The sequence below is a fragment of the Hippocampus comes genome, unplaced genomic scaffold (genome assembly GCF_001891065.2).
Source record: "Hippocampus comes isolate QL1 unplaced genomic scaffold, H_comes_QL1_v1.1 scaffold109, whole genome shotgun sequence".
In the NCBI taxonomy this organism is placed as follows: domain Eukaryota; kingdom Metazoa; phylum Chordata; class Actinopteri; order Syngnathiformes; family Syngnathidae; genus Hippocampus; species Hippocampus comes.
The window spans coordinates 1,049,934-1,067,517 of NW_017805274.1; the positions used below are offsets into that span (position 1 = coordinate 1,049,934).

Genomic DNA, 17,584 nt, shown 5'->3' on the forward strand with positions numbered 1-17,584 from the left:
GATGGCGGCGAGTCGATGATACTCCACCGACAAATTAGCAGCAGGTGTCTGTGTTGTGGCTGGCAGTCAGGTGTAATGGCTCCTCTGATGTCCGCCCATTTGCATTATTGCCGCGCGACAATGACGGAGTCCTCTGCGCTGATGTTCGCACACGGGATTTGATACCCCTTCGGAAAAATATGTCGGGGGCACCGTGTAAAATTGCCTTGTTTACAATAAATAACAAAATAAATCTTGAGCTATCCGATGTGTCTGACAGAAAGCCCTTCTAAAATGTTCCCTTTTTAAAAAATAGTCGTTCGTTTTATTGCTATTTGCTTCTTTTTTCAAAATATACTCTCCACTGAAAAAAGTTTTTGTTGAATTGACTCAATTTGATTTTGTCAAGTGGTTGCACAAAATAAACTCATTTGGATCAGATTAAAACATTTTTAAGTAGATTATACATCTAATTAAAAAATATATCTGAACACAGATGATTGTGGACCCACTTGAAGAAAGAAAATTGAGTTCATTCAACTCACCTTTTTTTTTTCTTCAATGTCGTCAATACATTGTTGATTATCATTCCTTATTCTCAGAAGCTTTGATGAAGAGACTTTGGAACTCCTTTTGAATTCTGATTCAAAATAAAAAGTCTCCTTCAGTCGTTACTAATATTCTTGTTATTATACGAAGTCAAAGGACACTTGCTTAGGTTCACTCGCACAATCAAATAACGACTGAGTCGGAATACTTGACAGGTGCCAGACGTTTGTGCGCTCCGTGCTGCACAGATGCGAAGCTGCTGTCAGAAACGCAACTTGTACAGCCAAATAAGAGCTCCGTGATTTGACAGGAAAGCAAAATCTCAGGTGTCACCCCAGAGATATTTGTGTTAAACGGCCTCACTTTCAGACGCCGGTGGAGAAGCTCGAGTGTGTGAAAACCTCCTCGGGGCGCAAAAAACACAAGGCGAGAATGTAAGCCCATCGCCATCGGCCAAGGGGAACACAACATGATGCAAACCGTTGCAACTCACCGTAGGCAAGAAGAACGGAATCCCTGCCAGGATGAGGCTAACTCCCGGAGAGAGCATAGACAGTACCCAACGCAGCCATCAAAGAAAAAGAAAAAAAAAAGACCCAGTTGGACAAAGTTGATGCTACGTCGAGAGGCATATTGGAACTCACTATTTCATTCAGGCATAATGCCGCAAAAACATTTTTTTTTTCGCCACACCAAAAATGTTCACGGATCAATGTGACCCGCTGTATTTTTGATGCCACCGTTGAAAATGTTCTCTTATCGACCAGAAGCTTCTTGCTCGCTGTCCAATTTTTTTTTTTTTAAGCCCTCAATAAGGTTTGTATGTGTTGTGCCGCCCACCTCGGGGGCACAAAAGCCTCGCTTGGCATGGCTGAACTGGCAGCAACGTAGTCTTGGCCAACTGCTGGAGGATGTTTGCTTTGGCTTCGCATTGGCACGGATCGCTTTCAAAGCACCCGCCGGGGTTACGCCTCAGCGAGATCATAGATCCCCGCAGAAATACAACAAACAAGCACATTTAGCATGTCATGGAAGTTGTGCACAGTGCTTGAATAATTCTTCTAAAATATAGTGATTGGCCTCTTTTTTTTTTTTTTTTTGTGGGTCTACTCATGATAAACGTGTTGACCAAATTTCATGTTGCCAAGTTAAAAAGGCTTTGGGGTATGAATTTTCAAGGCCTTTGCACAAGCTGTTACCTTGTGGCGCTAACTTGACTACACCAAAAATGATCACTTCAAACCAAACTTTTACGGAATGGCTTCTTGCAATTTTTTTTGTGGGTCTACTCATGATAGACATTTATAGCAAATGTTATATTGCTTTGGCAGCTTATTTCCAAGATAAATGCGCGAGCTGTTATTTTGTAGAATGAACTTTTTTACCCTGAAATGACCATTTCAAGCCAAAATGGCCGACTTCCTGTGTCTTTTACGCCACGGCTCCTTGAGACTCTTTTGTAGGTCTACTCGTGATAGATATGTCCACCAAATTTAATGTCGCTCAGTGAAATTGGCTTTAGAGTCTGAATTTTCAAGATGTCTGCGCAAGCTTTTACCTTGTGAGTGAACGTGGTAGCTGACCCTAAAATGGCGACTTCAACGAAACTGGCTTTAGGGGCTGAATTTCAAGACATTTGGTCACTCTCTGCCCTTGTGGAGTTGACTTATTCAAGTCTTCACTTTAAGGGGAGTCATCAAATTTCATGCATCGTTCGTCTTTACAGTATGTACCTTGACATTGGCTGGCGACCAATCCAGGGTTTACCCACCTTCTGTTACCCAAAGTCGTGTGCAATAGGTTTTCGCTGATTAATGATGGATGAAAGCATCCCTCCACTTTGCTCCACCCTGTGGCCAAAACGGCAACTACATTTATCGCAGAAAACATTCAGTGCTGGATGGTTGAGGATCAAAGACACAGAGCTCTTATTATGGACTACTGCGACTTATTGTATTTATTTATTTATTTTTTATAAACATGCATTTCCATATCCAGGCCATTTTATTTTTTTTCCCCCTCTCTGAGCTCCTTTTATCCAGCGGGATGCATTGTGTGCTTCTTTTGGTTTCATTTAATAACCTGCACGTAGTGTGTTTGTGCATCTGTGTGTCCTCTTAGCTTGTTGGTCACCATAGCGACCACTTTCTGGATCATGAAATATGCCGAGGCTGAAGTGTGTGCTTGCCTGATTGTGTGTGTGTGTGTGTGTGTGTGTGTCTGTGTGTGTTTGTAAAGCACAGCGATACTTTTCGCAATTAATTACGCTACATCAGCCATTAAGAGGCAGCCCATTTGGACTCCATGTTGGAAAGGTGATATCTGCAGCTCAGCATAGGCGTGCGTGCGTGCGTGCGTGCGTGCGTGCGTGCGCGCGTGCGTGCGTGTGTGTGTGTGTGTGTGGGGGCGGGGGGGGGGGCATTTTTTTAAGCCCGGCGTATTTTGAAAGATTGTTGCTCTCCGAGTGAGTGTTGCCTACTTCACAGGACAAGTATGTGTCACGTGGAAGAAACATCACGTCAGAATCAATGCATTTGTTTGTTGTATTATACAGTTTAATTGATTAGTTTCCCCCTGTTACGGGTGAGTCATCAAAATTCTCTGCCCTTCTCCACCCACACGCAATCAATTAAAAAGCAATGCTTCGGTGCGTCTCAGTCTACACGGTTCAAAATTGGTGTTACAGAAGTTTCCTTATGAAGGATCGCTGAAAATGGACAGAATGTATCTGAAATGGCTGCTTCAAAGCAAAATGGCAAACCTAGCTTGTATTTTCCGGCGTGGGTTCCTGAGAACTTTTTGTATCTCTACTCGTGATACGCATGGACACTAAATTTCATGTTGCTAAGTCATACTGGCTTTGTGGGCTGAATTTTCAAGATGTAGCTTGAGGTCCAATTTGCACCTGGTGGAGTCGATTTCATAAAAGTGTCCCGTTTTATGGCGAGTCATCAAATCTCAAAACTCAAAATCTTTTTAATTTAGCGTTGTCCTTCTGTCTCGTATATCACATTCTTATTTGTCATCAGCCAGACAAAATTGCGGAGAACAGCTGAAAATATTTTAAAATGTCCTTCAAAATGGCCGCTTTGAACCAAAATGGCAGACTTTGAACCAAAATGGCAGAATATTATTTATTGCGTATTTTCGTGTATGGCTTCTTGAGACTTCTTTGTGGGTCTGCTCATGATCTACATCATCGGCAAATTTCATGTTTTAAAGTGAAATTGGGCTGTTTTTTTTTGGGGGGGGGGGTTGGGGTTCAAAATGTAATTAAGGTGTACTGGCAGATTAGTTCCGTATTTAAATCGGATAAATACACTCCTAAAGACACCCAAGTTCGAACATTCTCCCTCTTCTATTTCTTGTTCTTCTCCGCCATCAACCGCTCAGCTGGTGGGCGGCGAGTTCGACCTGGAGATGAACTTCATCATCCAGGAGGCGGAGAGCATCGGCTGCATGGTGGAGCTGCTGTCGCACTGTGAGGTGACGTGCCAGGCGGAGATTTGGAGCATGTTCACCGCCATCCTGCGCAAGAGCGTGCGCAACCTGCAGACCAGCACGGAGGTGGGCCTCATCCAGCAGGTGCTGGTGAAGATGAGCACAGTGGACGACATGATCGCAGGTGAGAGATTGAGCAATGACTAATGACATCCGTTCTGGTCTTTTTCCTTTTCTGACCACGCCTAAAAATTTCGACGAGCTCTGAGTGGTGTCGGGCTAAATCTTGGTTCATCTGAAATGGAATCGTCACTTCACAATAGAAGGCTTGAGCAAAAAAAAACATTTGTCTCAGATTCCCGATCAGATTGGGGCTCATCCCTACTTGAATTTGATCGAAGTTTGCTTCTAAGAGGTCAAAGCAAAATGAACAACTTAAAAATTTTTTTTTATGTATTTTATAGGTCCTTGAGACCGTTTCTTGTGTACTCTTATGATCGATGCGTCCACAAAATTTCGTATTGAGTGGTGAAGCTGGTGTCAACGGACGAATTTTCGAAATCCTCAAAATTTTAATCGAAATTTGACGCGTTGAAGGGGTACTCGCCCTCGCTTAAAAGGGAGATATTGTTTTCAAATGCGACAAAATTTCATCCATCTGAGCCTGTCTGTTCTGTATAGCAACTGTATTCATTTTAAAAATACATTTTTAAATATACACATTTCATTATTTGGTGTTCTTTTCATTGGAGAAAAAAATGTTGCTGCGTGTAACTGAAAATACAAGTTTGTGGAATATATTCTCCGATTATTTGGAGTGCGCATCAAGTATGTCGAGTAAAGCTTTATTGTAATAACGAGGCACTTGAGTTTTTTCCGACACTTAGTGGAGGCCAAGTGAGTCAATCATCTCCTCTTTCCAGATGATCTTTTTGTGTAATTGATGCTTTCCTCGCTTATCCTCCGAGTTCACTCACTCGGCAAGCCAATTCCCCCGACGAGTGTTTTTCCTCGGTGTGCCTTTTCAACCAGACATGAAGCCGCTCGGTTCAGCCGCGGTTCGTCAACGCCGTGTAAACATTGAATAGCGCGTGGAGTGTGCGTAAAAAAAAAAAAAAAAAAAAAAAAGTGTGTGTTTCTTTACGCGGGCAACAGTCAAAGCAAGAAAGAGTGTTTGAACATTGAAGTATTTTTTTCCTCGACTGGCCTCGCCAAGTAGTGAAGCCACGGATGCGTCAGGTGACATTTGTGTGGGGTTTTTTTCGGCAATCCTCACAGAGTAGTGAATTCAAGAAAGCGTCGGCCCATGTTCAGTTTTTTTTTTTTTTTTTGACAGTCCTCAAACAGTCACTTTCTTTGACTGATCATACTGACAACAGTGAAGCAAAAAAAAAAAAAAAAAGCATGTGAGGACATTCAGGTCTTTTTCCTCGGCTGGCCCCACGCGACAGTACATTGAAGCCAAGAATATGTTTGGGGACATTGAGGTAATTTTATCCTTGACAGTCCCCGCATAGTAATAATGCCAAGAATGTGTGTATGGACATTCAGGTCATTTTCTTCAAAAATTCTCTCACAAACAATGAAATCCAAGCAAGCGTGAGGGCACATGTAGTTCGAAAATCCTCACATAATGGGTAAGCTCGTGTGTCGTCGTATGAAGACCTTAATTTTCCTCGATCATCCACACAATGTAGTAAAAGCCAGGAAAGCGTTCAGCTCTTTTATTCTCAGTCGTTCTCCCAAAATAGACAAACTAAGAAAATGTTTTTGAGCAATCCTCACGAAGCAGCTAAATTCTCCGTCGTCCACACAAAACACACACACAAAGCCAGGGAGGTGTGTGTTTTCAGGCTTCCGGCGCTCCCTCCATAGTGTGAAGTCTCTTTGACATAATTGCATCGACCTTGACTTTTCCTTTAATGCCGCCCTCACTCCTCCCTCCATCGTGTCTCTGCAGGATGATGTGCTTTACAAGTGCTTTGACTTACGCTGCAGCTTTCAATGACCTACATGCATTGATCTCTCACACACACACACACACACACACACACACACACACACACACACACACACACACACACACACACACACACGATGTAATGCTTTATTTTTTTCTAATGGAATCCGGCACAGCTCTATCCACTTTATAGCCACACGGCCTTATTGGCACACAAGGAGAGTCTCTGTGAGTAAGCAGATCGGCTTGCCGCCGCGCTACGACAAAGTCGAGGTTGTTTAGGGCATTCACACTCTCACAAAGACACACAAAAACACACTTTTTATTAATTCTATGACAAGGTAATGTGAGTCAAATATGTAGGGCTGCAGCTATCAAATGTTTGGTTATCCTACGAAAATATTTAGATAAAAGAAGAAAAAATATTATACAAAGGAACTGTTGACGTGAGTTGAGGAGCTTCATCTAGACAAACGTACCTGCCATCTTTTGACATTGGTCCCTTTCCTGATGCAAATTAGCGGGTGTTCACTGTACTCGATCTTGTGCCGTCCATGATCGGCTTTCTACAAAGATAATTATCATTTGAAGAATGTTTTTGATAAGCAACGACAGCTCTGTGTTTGTCATTTACAGACCTACTGGTGGACATGTTGGGCGTCATGGCCAGTTATAGCATCACAGTCAAGGAGCTGAAGTTGCTCTTCAGCATGCTGAGAGGCGACAACGGCATCTGGGTAAGTAAGGCCAAGAAAGTGTGCGGGGCCCATTCGGGATTTTCCTTGACGGTCCTCACAAAGTAGCGAAGCCAAAAGAAAGTGTGTGCTGATTCCAAGGTAAACATAGTTAACCAAAATTAACAAGATAGCCAAAAGCTAAAAGTAAAAGAAATATACATTTTTGTGAAAGAAATCAAATTAAAATGAACTGAAACTATGTTTTGCATTTTAGTTTAAAACGCTAACTATAGCTAGAGCAAAATTTCCACCCCTCTGTCAATTAATATCATATGTGAATGGACTTTTGTGGTTCATTGTCAATTTTTTGTATTACTGTATGAGTGTGTGGAAGGTCGAACAGTCAATCGGGAATTGTAGTTTACTTTTTCACACAATACTTAGTGACCTTTTTTTTAGCTTACACCTGACAAATACTCTATAGATAGATAAATAGCACTACATATACACAGTATTTTAAAAAAAAACTACAATTAAGACTAAAACGAATAAAAATGTAAGTAAAAGAAAGAATTGTTTAAAAAAAAAAGAAAAAACTAACCAACCCATTCTAAAAATCTAATTAAAACTAACTGAATTTAAAAAAACTACACAAGTGAAAACGAAATAAAAGCTAACGATAATGGAAAACTGCAAAACTATTATAAGCGATCATTTTATTTATTTCTCAAGAATCCCCTCAAATTAGTGACATGTTTGATTTTTCTTTCAAACATCCCGATTTCTGCCTTCAACCTCCTTTTCAACAACAAGCCCCTCCTTCCAGACAGACAGACAGACAGGTCGATGTGGAGTTGCCATGGTATCGATGAGGGCAGATGTGATTGAGCGGCTTATTGATCCAGAGTCTTGCGGTGGAGATGTGATGTCAAACCGTGTTCTCCCTCCCTTTAGGAGCGTGTATCCATTTGTAAATGTCACTCACTCCTCTTTCACTGAGAACTCCTCTGCTCTTCGTAGCCCAGACACGCCATCAAGTTGTTGTCGGTGTTGAATCAGATGCCTCAGCGTCACGGCCCCGACACCTTCTTCAATTTCCCCGGACGCAGCGCGGCGGTACGTGCTTTGTAACCCATCGCTCGCTCTATCGGTAACACTCGGTTGTAAACACGTACGTTCCCGGCTGTGTTTTCCTGCAGGCTATCGCTTTGCCGCCCATCGCCAAGTGGCCCTACCAAAACGGCTTCACCATCAACACGTGGTTCCGACAGGATCCGCTCAACAACATCAACGTGGACAAAGACAAGCCGTACCTTTACTGGTGAGTCAGCGGGGTCAACCAAAACGGGTTGTAAGTTTATCTCAGAAGGTCGAAAGACTTCATCCCACCGTTTCATATTGCCGTAGTATAAAAGTCATCACCGGAGCCCCTTTTAGGCTTTTAAATCCTCCTAGTCTGTGTAAAACGTAATAATATGAAATTTTTTGTCGCGTGTGTGTATACGATTGGCTGCTCGCAGAGTTGAGTAAATAAGCTGCCCATTTGAAGTGAATTGGGGCCCAGTCGCAGAGAGGGGAGGGGCGAGCAGTTACACGTGGGAGAGGAGGGAGGAAGCAAGACGAAAGAGACTTCACGCACGGATGTATTTTTGCTCTGTCGATTAATGTGAATTGCCCTGAAAATAAAAAGTTGCCAGCAGGCAATCGTGTTTTTTTTTTTTTTTTTTTTTTTTTATGTTCAGTTTAACATGCGGAACAGAGGTAGGATGGCAGTTATATCTGGGCAATTACATAAAGCTGTGACGGTGGTGTGTATGGTAAATACCTCCGTGTGTATCCTTGGCGACCGTTTGTTAAGTGGCAGGTGCCCTCATGTGCCCCCACGACCGTCCGGCCCTGCTGGTTCTTATCATGTTCCAGCAGGTGCTTGCTCTTGTCGTCCATCTTGTTTTTCATCTTGTGTGTGTCTGCAGATTACACACTGCCAGCTCATAGCCGCAAACAGCGACAGGGGGGAGGAAGCGAGATTTGCCTCATTTGTTTTGATTTTACTTCTAGGACGGGAAGTTGTTCTTGTCATTTCTAGTTGTACTCATTTCTGTTCTGCACGGTGGCAATTATCACATTCATCACATGACATCTTTCGTTGCGCACACCCCAACCTGCATTGCAGTGTTGTCGACTTCATGGGCTATTGTTGACTTTATGCATTATTTCTAATAGTTTTCTAAAGTAACAATTACCTTGGCAAAGGCAGCAATCACATGAATGATCACGAATAACTGGTTGCAAGAGGAGCAATTGAATTAATTATTGTAATGTGCAAGTTGGCTCTTATCATGCAAAGAAATGACGACTGTGCCCATTTGGCTTTGCAGCTTCCGCACCAGTAAAGGAATCGGCTACTCGGCGCACTTTGTTGGCAACTGTCTGATCGTGACTTCCCTCAAGTCCAAAGGAAAAGGCTTCCAACACTGCGTCAAGTACGACTTCCAGCCGCGAAAGGTGAGAACAACAAACACATGCGCAAAGAAAAAAGAAAGGAAAATCATAGTGGCGGTATGTGCGTGTGTGCGTGTGTCTTGCAGTGGTACATGATCAGCATCGTGCACATCTATAACCGCTGGAGGAACTCCGAGATCCGCTGCTATGTTAACGGCCAGCTGGTTTCCTATGGCGACATGGCCTGGCACGTCAACACCAACGACGTAAGAGAAATGCCGTCAACATTTTGTCCTTTAGCCGAGTCGCCCCTGGGTGGCTGCCCAACCCGGTCGGGAAGCAAAACACACCAAGCCGCGGAGGAAGGGAAGGGGGGTGGGGGGAGCACGTCCTTGACAAGTGGATACTTTGTAGTATAAAAACAAAGTGTAAGCAAAAAGCTGTGTGGGCATCATCAAAAAAAAAAATGCCATCACCAATCAATGTGACGTAGGTTTTGATTTGATTTGAATTCATTTGCATCGTGTCCACATTCACTTTGTATGATCGCATATGAAGACATGAAAAATGTATGTCGTATGTTTATGTATGACACGATGAAAAGGCATCTCAGCTAATTACGTGACATCATTCATGTTTGTCCCGCTCAGAGCTACGACAAATGCTTCCTAGGCTCCTCGGAGACGGCCGACGCCAACCGAGTGTTCTGCGGCCAGCTCGGCGCCATCTACGTCTTCAGCGAGGCGCTCAACCCCGCTCAGATCTTTGCCATACACCAGCTCGGACCCGGATACAAGGTGAGACATGATGACATCAGACACAATTTGCGTTGCTGACATGAGGAAATAATAGAAGTCAAATTGTTGAGGCTTGATGGAACATGTACGGTATTGTGGACTTGTTACCTTGCTAAGGCTAATGAAGACTCTTTGAGCTTGCTGGCTAAAGCTCCTGTCATACTGTATTTAATCCTGACTTTTCTCTCTCTGTCACTAATTGAATTAGCGCCCATGTTAGCGCTTTGTTCATCAAGCTAATCCTTCCTCGCGTACCGCTCCAGGAAGCCGATTATATTTGGGTCTGCCCAGATGTTCTATTCCCCGCCCCCAGCCAAATTTTGACCTTTTACCTTTCCCTCCCCACAGAGCACGTTCAAATTCAAGTCCGAGAGCGACATCCACCTGGCCGAGCATCACAAGCAGGTCCTGTACGACGGCAAACTGGCCAGCTCCATCTCCTTCACGTACAACGCCAAAGCCACCGACGCGCAGCTCTGCCTGGAGTCCTCGCCGCGAGAGAACGCCTCCATCTTTGTGCACTCGCCGCACGCCCTCATGCTGCAGGTCCGTGGGTGTGCGCGCGCGCGCGCGTGTGTCGAATGCTGCGCGAAGGTCGCAACAAGAGTCCAAGTTGACATTTTCAAGAGCGCAGGAAAAGAGCATCTTGTTTGTGCTGTTCTTCTCCTTGGGTGTAATTGTTCCGGTAGTTAATGTCATGATGTTTGTTCGCGTGACATTATCAGGAAGTACAGTAATCTCCTTACATGAGCCAAGTTTTGAATGCATGGATAATCAAATTGGAAAAAAAAACATTATTTGGTTCCTTACATATGATGCATTTACTTTTATCCATAAACTTTGAGCTTCGTATAGCGCCACCTACAGTTTTGGGATGCACTTGACAGTCCAGCAACATGGACACACATTTTTCTTTTAACATCAGAGTATGGGAAATGGTATATGTATTGGAAGCGCGCTGGCTTGAATAAATTGTGTCCCAACTACAGGACGTAAAGGCCATCGTGACGCACTCCATCCACAGCGCCATCCACTCCATCGGTGGCATCCAGGTCCTGTTTCCGCTCTTCGCCCAGCTGGACTACAAGCACCTCAACGACGCCGCAGTGGACACCACTGTGTGGTCAGGAATCGCCAGATGGCATATTTGATGCGGATCTCGAGTTGAATCTCATTCCGGTGTGATATTTGCAGCGCCACGCTGCTCGCCTTCCTGGTGGAGCTGCTCAAGAGTTCGGTGGCCATGCAGGAGCAGATGCTGGGTGGCAAGGGCTTCCTGGTTATCGGATACCTGCTGGAGAAGGTATGTGAAAGAAAAAAAAAATTGGCATGAGTGGACCCACAAAAAGAGACCCATTCCCGAAAAGGGAAACAAACACATTTGAACCTAGTATACAAGACAGCTGAGGGGGATGCAAAATTGAGAATGTCTGACTCAAACGGTAATAAGTTAACTCTACAATTTTATTTCTCAAGAACGACTGACTTGATGTTTCCTTTGTCTTGTGTGAAGTCGTCCAGGATCCACATCACCCGTGCGGTCCTGGAGCAGTTTTTGTCCTTCGCCAAGTACCTAGATGGTTTGCCCCACGGGGCGCCGCTCCTCAAGCAGCTGTGTGACCACGTCCTGTTCAACGCTGCCATCTGGATACACACGCCTGCCAAGGTTAGTTTGTGTGTGTGTGTGTGTGTGTGTGTGTGTGTGTGTGTGTGTGTGTGTGCGTATATCAGAGCCACAAAGAAAAAAAGGAAGGTGACAAAAACCACTTTTACTCGGCCTGTAAAATGGAGGTTTGAAGTCGACCTGACAGTTTGTGGTGCTGTGGTTCGTTGTAGGGCTCTGCAGTGTTGGTTTGTGGGTGAAAATGGGGAGGGGGCGGGGGGGGCGGGGAGTGTAAGCGATGCATCGTGGCTTGTTGTTGTGGGCTTGCATTGTGTGATGTGACAGTGCACCTAAGACACAAGGGGCACTGCAGCAGTTTATTTTTAGTGTACTTACATTTTAAAATAAAATTGGATTTTTTCTTGTGAGGCATATTCCTTTTTGTTCATTGTCTTTTATGTTTCGTGTTCAGTCATAATTATATACAGCACTTTGGTAAGTTGCGTCAAGTTGAGCTGCAAAGATTTCCATTTCTAGAGACAAAATGGAGACATGTTGCAAGCATTTTGTTTTTAATTAAACAAGTTTTAACAGCGGTAAAAGTGAATGTGAAAATGATGAGCTGCAACCCTGACATGTGATTGACTGCTCGTGGGCACCCCAGAGCTGAGACGGAGCAAGACACAAGACTGAAGCGCTTTTGTCGGCCTTATTGAAGACATCCACCCTGGGTGGCTTTCACTCGAAGACATTGACATCCTCCTCCTCCTCACCATCATCATCCCATCCTCATCATAATCATCATTGTCGTCATCTCAGGGAGGGACAGGAAATGTAATGAGGAATGTTTACGCCAAACGAGCACACAGCACAACATGCGCTAACCGGGCTAGCTCATTAAGGCGATCGCTGGGATTTAAATCTGAGGTCAGAGGGATGAGGTTGACAAGTGCAAGCATTACGAATGTTAATTGTCTCCCAGTGGCTTGCTAAAAGGTGGATGGGGGGGATGGGTGGATAGAGCGGTGGGGCTGACGGTGCAGTGCCACCCGAGTATCCACTTGAGGGGCGGCATCCACAGCATCGTGGTGCGATTGTGGGTGTTTGTCGTGCGGATACATTCTTGGGAGTGTTGTGGTATATTGTGGAGGTGTGTTGTGTCTACTTGCGCCTGTGTCAAATACTGTCATGGTTACGTGTAATATGTCCACGGGCAATAAGAATGATTTGTGATGATGTTGGCAGGTCCAGCTGTCTCTGTACACGTACCTGTCATCAGAGTTCATCGGCACGGCGACCATCTACTCGACCATCCGCCGCGTGGGCACCGTGCTGCAGCTCATGCACACACTCAAGTACTACTACTGGGCCGTCAATCCGCTAGACTGCAGCGCCATCGCACCCAAAGGCCTCGGCAAGCGCATTTTATTCCCCCCCCCCCACCCCCCCCCCCCAATATCATCGATGATGTGCAAGATATGTCGCCATGGCAACAGACAAAGCTTGATTGGCTAGACTTGATTCACTTATTTGAATTGTGCAGCGACTGAATGGCAAATTGGTTTCAAATTCACAAGCAGGTTTTATTCATGATAAAATTAGTAACTTGGTCATAATGCTCTTATCACTAGTTGCTAACATGACCGAGACCTCTAATATTACAGATCACTTATGTTGCTTATTTCCTTGATCTTAGTCATCATGGTTGTATTGCTATTATCACTTATGGTGCTAACATGCCTAACACCGCGAGTGTTGCATATGTCTATTATTATCATGTTGCAAATGTTGCTCATACCTCATATTAATATGGCAAATATGTGAAGATTGAGTATCATTTATCTATTCTGCCAATATTGACATGTAGGGTTAGATCAAATGTACTTTTGTAGCAAAATTATGTCCTCTGTCTTATATTGCAGATGGATATCTACTTGAACCAGAAATGAAAAATGTGTGTATTATTTGTGTGTGTTTTATGAATGTTTGTCCGTGGGTATTCAGAGGGACCTCGGCCGTCCCAAAAGGAGATCATCTCCCTGCGGGCCTTCATGCTCCTCTTCCTCAAGCAGCTCATACTTAAGGTAGTCATAAATAGCTTGTTACAGTCATGTCGCCAAAACTGCTGATATTGCTAAAATGGCTGATTTTGCTCATGGTGCTAATATTGCTAACGATCTGCTCGTTTGTTGTTAGGATCGGGGTGTCAAGGAGGACGAGCTACAGAGTATTCTCAACTACTTGTTGACCATGCACGAGGTTGGTGCTTTTAAAATATCCTGCTAATGCATCTATTATTGCTAATGTGCGGAGCTAATATTGCCATTACAGCTAATATTGATATTATACCTAATACCGCTTTTATTGGTAATATTGCTCATATTGCTGTTATCACAAATAGCTACCGATAAACTAGTTAACGGATCATCAGGAGTTGTAATGTTGTCTTTTCCGCCCCCTGCAGGACGAGAACATCCATGACGTGTTGCAGCTGTTGGTGGCGCTCATGTCTGAACATCCAGCCTCTATGATTCCCGCCTTCGACCAGAGGAATGGGATAAGGTGAGGTGGACGTCATCAGCTCACCTCCCACCAGGAAAAAAAAGATGTTAATAACACGAATGTGTGTGTTTGTTGTGTTTCAGAGTGATCTGCAAGCTGCTGGCCTCCAAGAGCGAGAGCATTCGAGTACAGGCCCTCAAAGTACTCGGATACTTTCTGAAGCACCTTGGTCACAAGTCAGTACCTTTTTGGCTGTGAAAAAAGATGGAAATGTTGCTGATCATACTAAAATTGTTGATGCAGCTAATATCGCGTAAATAGCTTAAACTGCTGATGTTGCTCGTGTCTCGTTTTTTGCTAATATTGCTAATATATTTATTAGGAGGAAAGTGGAGATCATGCACACTCACAGTCTTTTCACACTGCTTGGTGAGCGTCTGATGATGCACACCAACACTGTGTCCGTCACCACCTACAACACGCTCTATGAGGTACGTCATTGACTGCCCAGTTATTGTGGCGATGCGCTCACTAACTTGCCCCTTATGGCATTCTTATTTGGGCTTTGCAGATCCTGACGGAGCAGGTGTGCACCCAGGTGGTCCACAAGCCGCACCCAGAACCGGACTCCACCATCAAGATTCAGAATCCCAGTGAGTCATCATTCGGTTATGCTATGCTAATGTCGTTGACGTTCGTAATTTGCTAGGATCGCGAATTTTCTCAAAATCTCATCAACACGAATAGTGCGATTGTCATGCTTATCACTGATAGCATGATCAGTTTTGCTACTGAATGTCACTAATGTTGGTAACGTCCCATGTGTACCAAAAACGGCTAATTCCAAGAATCTTACTTTTGACAAAAAGCAATAAAATAGTTAATATCGGGTCTACAACTGAAATCATTACATTTTGGTCATATGATTTGCACTATTGCTAAAATTCCTTGAATGTTGCTCATGTGTATTTATGTAGTGATCCTGAAAGTTGTTGCCACTCTGCTGAAGAATTCGTCTCCCAGCACCGAGCTGATGGAAGTCAGGAGACTTTTCCTGTCAGACATGATCAAACTCTTCAGCAACAGCAGAGAAAACAGACGGTACTTGTCACACAATTTGTAAGGCCTTTTTTTCAGACTGGCAGTTACTGTAGGTATGATTATAATGAGTTGGTTGTTTTGTCAGTTACGGTAGCTCATGAGCTAGTTAGCTTAGTTGCTTAGCTGGTTAGTTGGCCTAATATTTGTGTACATGTGTGATAATGCACTGGTGTCGTTGGTGGCGCATTTGCATTTCAGCTGCTTGCTGCAGTGCTCGGTGTGGCAGGACTGGATGTTCTCGCTGGGCTACATCAACCCCAAGAATCCTGAAGAGCAGAAGATCACTGAGATGGTCTACAACATCTTCAGAATCTTGCTCTACCACGCCATCAAATACGAGTGGGGCGGCTGGAGGGTCTGGGTGGACACGCTCTCCATAGCGCATTCCAAGGTCTGAGCCGCACTGCCGCCTCATATGGCTAATATTGATAATGCCTAATAATGCAATTGCTATAGGTGACATATGAGGCCCACAAGGAGTACCTGGCCAAGATGTACGAGGAGTACCAGCGTCAGGAGGAGGAGAACATGAAGAAAGGCAAGAAAGGCTCTGTGTCCACTATCTCAGGCCTCTCCGCCTCGCCGGCGCCCGTCGTCAATGGCAACCTGGAGATGGACGACACCTCTCAGACACCCGAGAGCGAGGCCGAGTACAGCGAGGGAGGAGGCAGTGGGGCTGGGAGTGACTCATCTCGCAACCTGCTGGCGGACGGGGCTGTCAAGCGTGGTGACGCTGAACAGGGCGCCGGTGTGAGGGTGGAGGTCCACGACCTGCTGGTGGACATCAAAGCCGAGAAGGTGGAGGCCACTGAAGTAAAGCTGGATGACTTGGACTTGAGTCCTGAAGGGCTCGGTGGGGGCGGCGGAACAGGCAGCAGTGGGTCCATGGAGAACGGACCACTGGTGGAGGTGGACTCGCTCCTGGACAGTGCCTACTGTGCTGTGGTACAGAATCTCAACGGCACCCTGGTACCCAAAGACGATGGAGCCACTGCAGCGGCGGTCCGCGTCCCGCCCAGTTTGGGCCTCTCAGGTGTCACCTTGGAGGACGACGGCATCATGGGCCCCCTCATCACGCTGGCTGACGAAAAGGACAGTGTACCCAGCAACAACGGATTCCTCTTCAGCAAGGTACCAACAGGTCACCTATGTGCAACATTTGCTAATGCTAGCATTGATGTCCAAAAGAGCTAACTAACAAGGCCAGCAACCAAGTAGCCAAAAAAAAAACAACTAATTATGTAGTCAGTAACAAATAATGTAGCTACTAGGTAATCAAAGATCTCAACAGTTAGCTGACAAACCAACTAGTGAACCAGGTAGCAATTTAAGGTTATCGCTCGCAAGGTAGCTAAAGTATGAACCAACAAACCTGCTTACCAACCTGCTTATTAATCATCCAAATACATAGTGAACCAACTAACCAACTAGCTATCTAACAGCAAATTAACTGTCTAAGTGGAGAACTCATGTACTAACTAACTAACTGAACAGCCAGGTGGGTATCAATCCATAATGGAACCTTGAGGTGTACATGCGACCTGGATAAAGATAAAAGCCACTCATTTGGTACAAAGTTGAATGCTTTCCAATACAAGATCTGAATTAAACTTTGTGGTTTTTCAAGGTTGACGAGAAGCTCCTCCCTGCTCTGGCGGCCACCGACGCCCTGGTCCTACCCGGTCCCGATCAGCCCGCCACTCCCGGCAGCACCAGCGCCAGTGATGACCTCAGCCTCCTGGCCCACATGACCAGCTGCAGCTCGGCCGGCGATCTCCCGGAGGACGGGCCCTTCAAGATCCAGAGCCCACTGGCCGACATCAGCTCCATCACAGAGGCCCGGAACCAGGCGGTGTCTCAGCCCGACTTCCCTGAAGCAGACGGAGCCGCAGGCACCGACGGCGAGGCGGCAGCTCTCAAGGCGGGAGCAGGGGGAGACACGGTCAGCGTCACGTCTGATACCGAGAGGTCTGATGACGGCAAAGAGAAGAAGATATCAACCACTGCAACCACCCAGGTGAGCACCAAAGTGCTAATGTTTCGAGTTAGGGTTTGAAACCAGTTTTGGGGTGTCAAACCTTGGTTAGGCCCCCAAATTAGGGTTTCAAGGCAGTATTAAGGTATGAATTATGCTTTCAAGTGACCCGTGTTAACTCTTGATGTCAGGCTCTGCATGGTCGCAGCGCCTCCCAGCTGGAGCGAGACCTCCGCGTGGATCTGGGCTTCAGGGGGATGCCCATGACGGAGGAGCAGAGGCGCCAGTTCAGCCCTGGGCCACGCACAACCATGTTCCGCATCCCAGAGTTCAAGTGGTCGCCCATGCACCAGAGGCTGCTCACTGACCTTCTATTTGCCCTTGAGACCGATGTGCACGTGTGGAGAAGGTGAGGCACCTCCGGGGAAAAAACAAAACAGGAAGTCTGCCATTTTGGTTTCAAGTCATTTTGGCCAATGATGCTAATTAAATCGAATTCAATTTTGGTTTGGAGTGGCCATTTCAGACAAATTTTCTTCTTGCAGCCACTCCACCAAA

At 45.2% G+C, this 17,584-nt stretch overlaps 1 protein-coding gene across 7 annotated transcripts in view; it reads left to right on the plus strand.

The window, feature by feature from the left end:
* The window catches only part of nbeaa (neurobeachin a), a 49,729-nt gene that overhangs the window by 12,604 nt on the left and 19,541 nt on the right, over positions 1-17,584 (plus strand). For all 7 annotated transcript variants that reach the window (XM_019869511.1, XM_019869501.1, XM_019869505.1 and 4 more), the window contains exons 2-24: positions 3,922-4,153; positions 6,566-6,666; positions 7,627-7,722; positions 7,806-7,927; positions 8,985-9,111; positions 9,195-9,314; positions 9,699-9,845; positions 10,194-10,391; positions 10,835-10,968; positions 11,040-11,148; positions 11,359-11,511; positions 12,694-12,862; positions 13,453-13,532; positions 13,645-13,707; positions 13,913-14,010; positions 14,094-14,186; positions 14,333-14,441; positions 14,522-14,603; positions 14,928-15,051; positions 15,250-15,442; positions 15,508-16,182; positions 16,679-17,068; positions 17,218-17,435. In XM_019869511.1, coding sequence (XP_019725070.1) covers positions 3,922-4,153; positions 6,566-6,666; positions 7,627-7,722; positions 7,806-7,927; positions 8,985-9,111; positions 9,195-9,314; positions 9,699-9,845; positions 10,194-10,391; positions 10,835-10,968; positions 11,040-11,148; positions 11,359-11,511; positions 12,694-12,862; positions 13,453-13,532; positions 13,645-13,707; positions 13,913-14,010; positions 14,094-14,186; positions 14,333-14,441; positions 14,522-14,603; positions 14,928-15,051; positions 15,250-15,442; positions 15,508-16,182; positions 16,679-17,068; positions 17,218-17,435 — 3,833 coding nt within the window. The remainder of the gene's footprint in view (positions 1-3,921; positions 4,154-6,565; positions 6,667-7,626; positions 7,723-7,805; positions 7,928-8,984; positions 9,112-9,194; positions 9,315-9,698; positions 9,846-10,193; positions 10,392-10,834; positions 10,969-11,039; positions 11,149-11,358; positions 11,512-12,693; positions 12,863-13,452; positions 13,533-13,644; positions 13,708-13,912; positions 14,011-14,093; positions 14,187-14,332; positions 14,442-14,521; positions 14,604-14,927; positions 15,052-15,249; positions 15,443-15,507; positions 16,183-16,678; positions 17,069-17,217; positions 17,436-17,584) is intronic.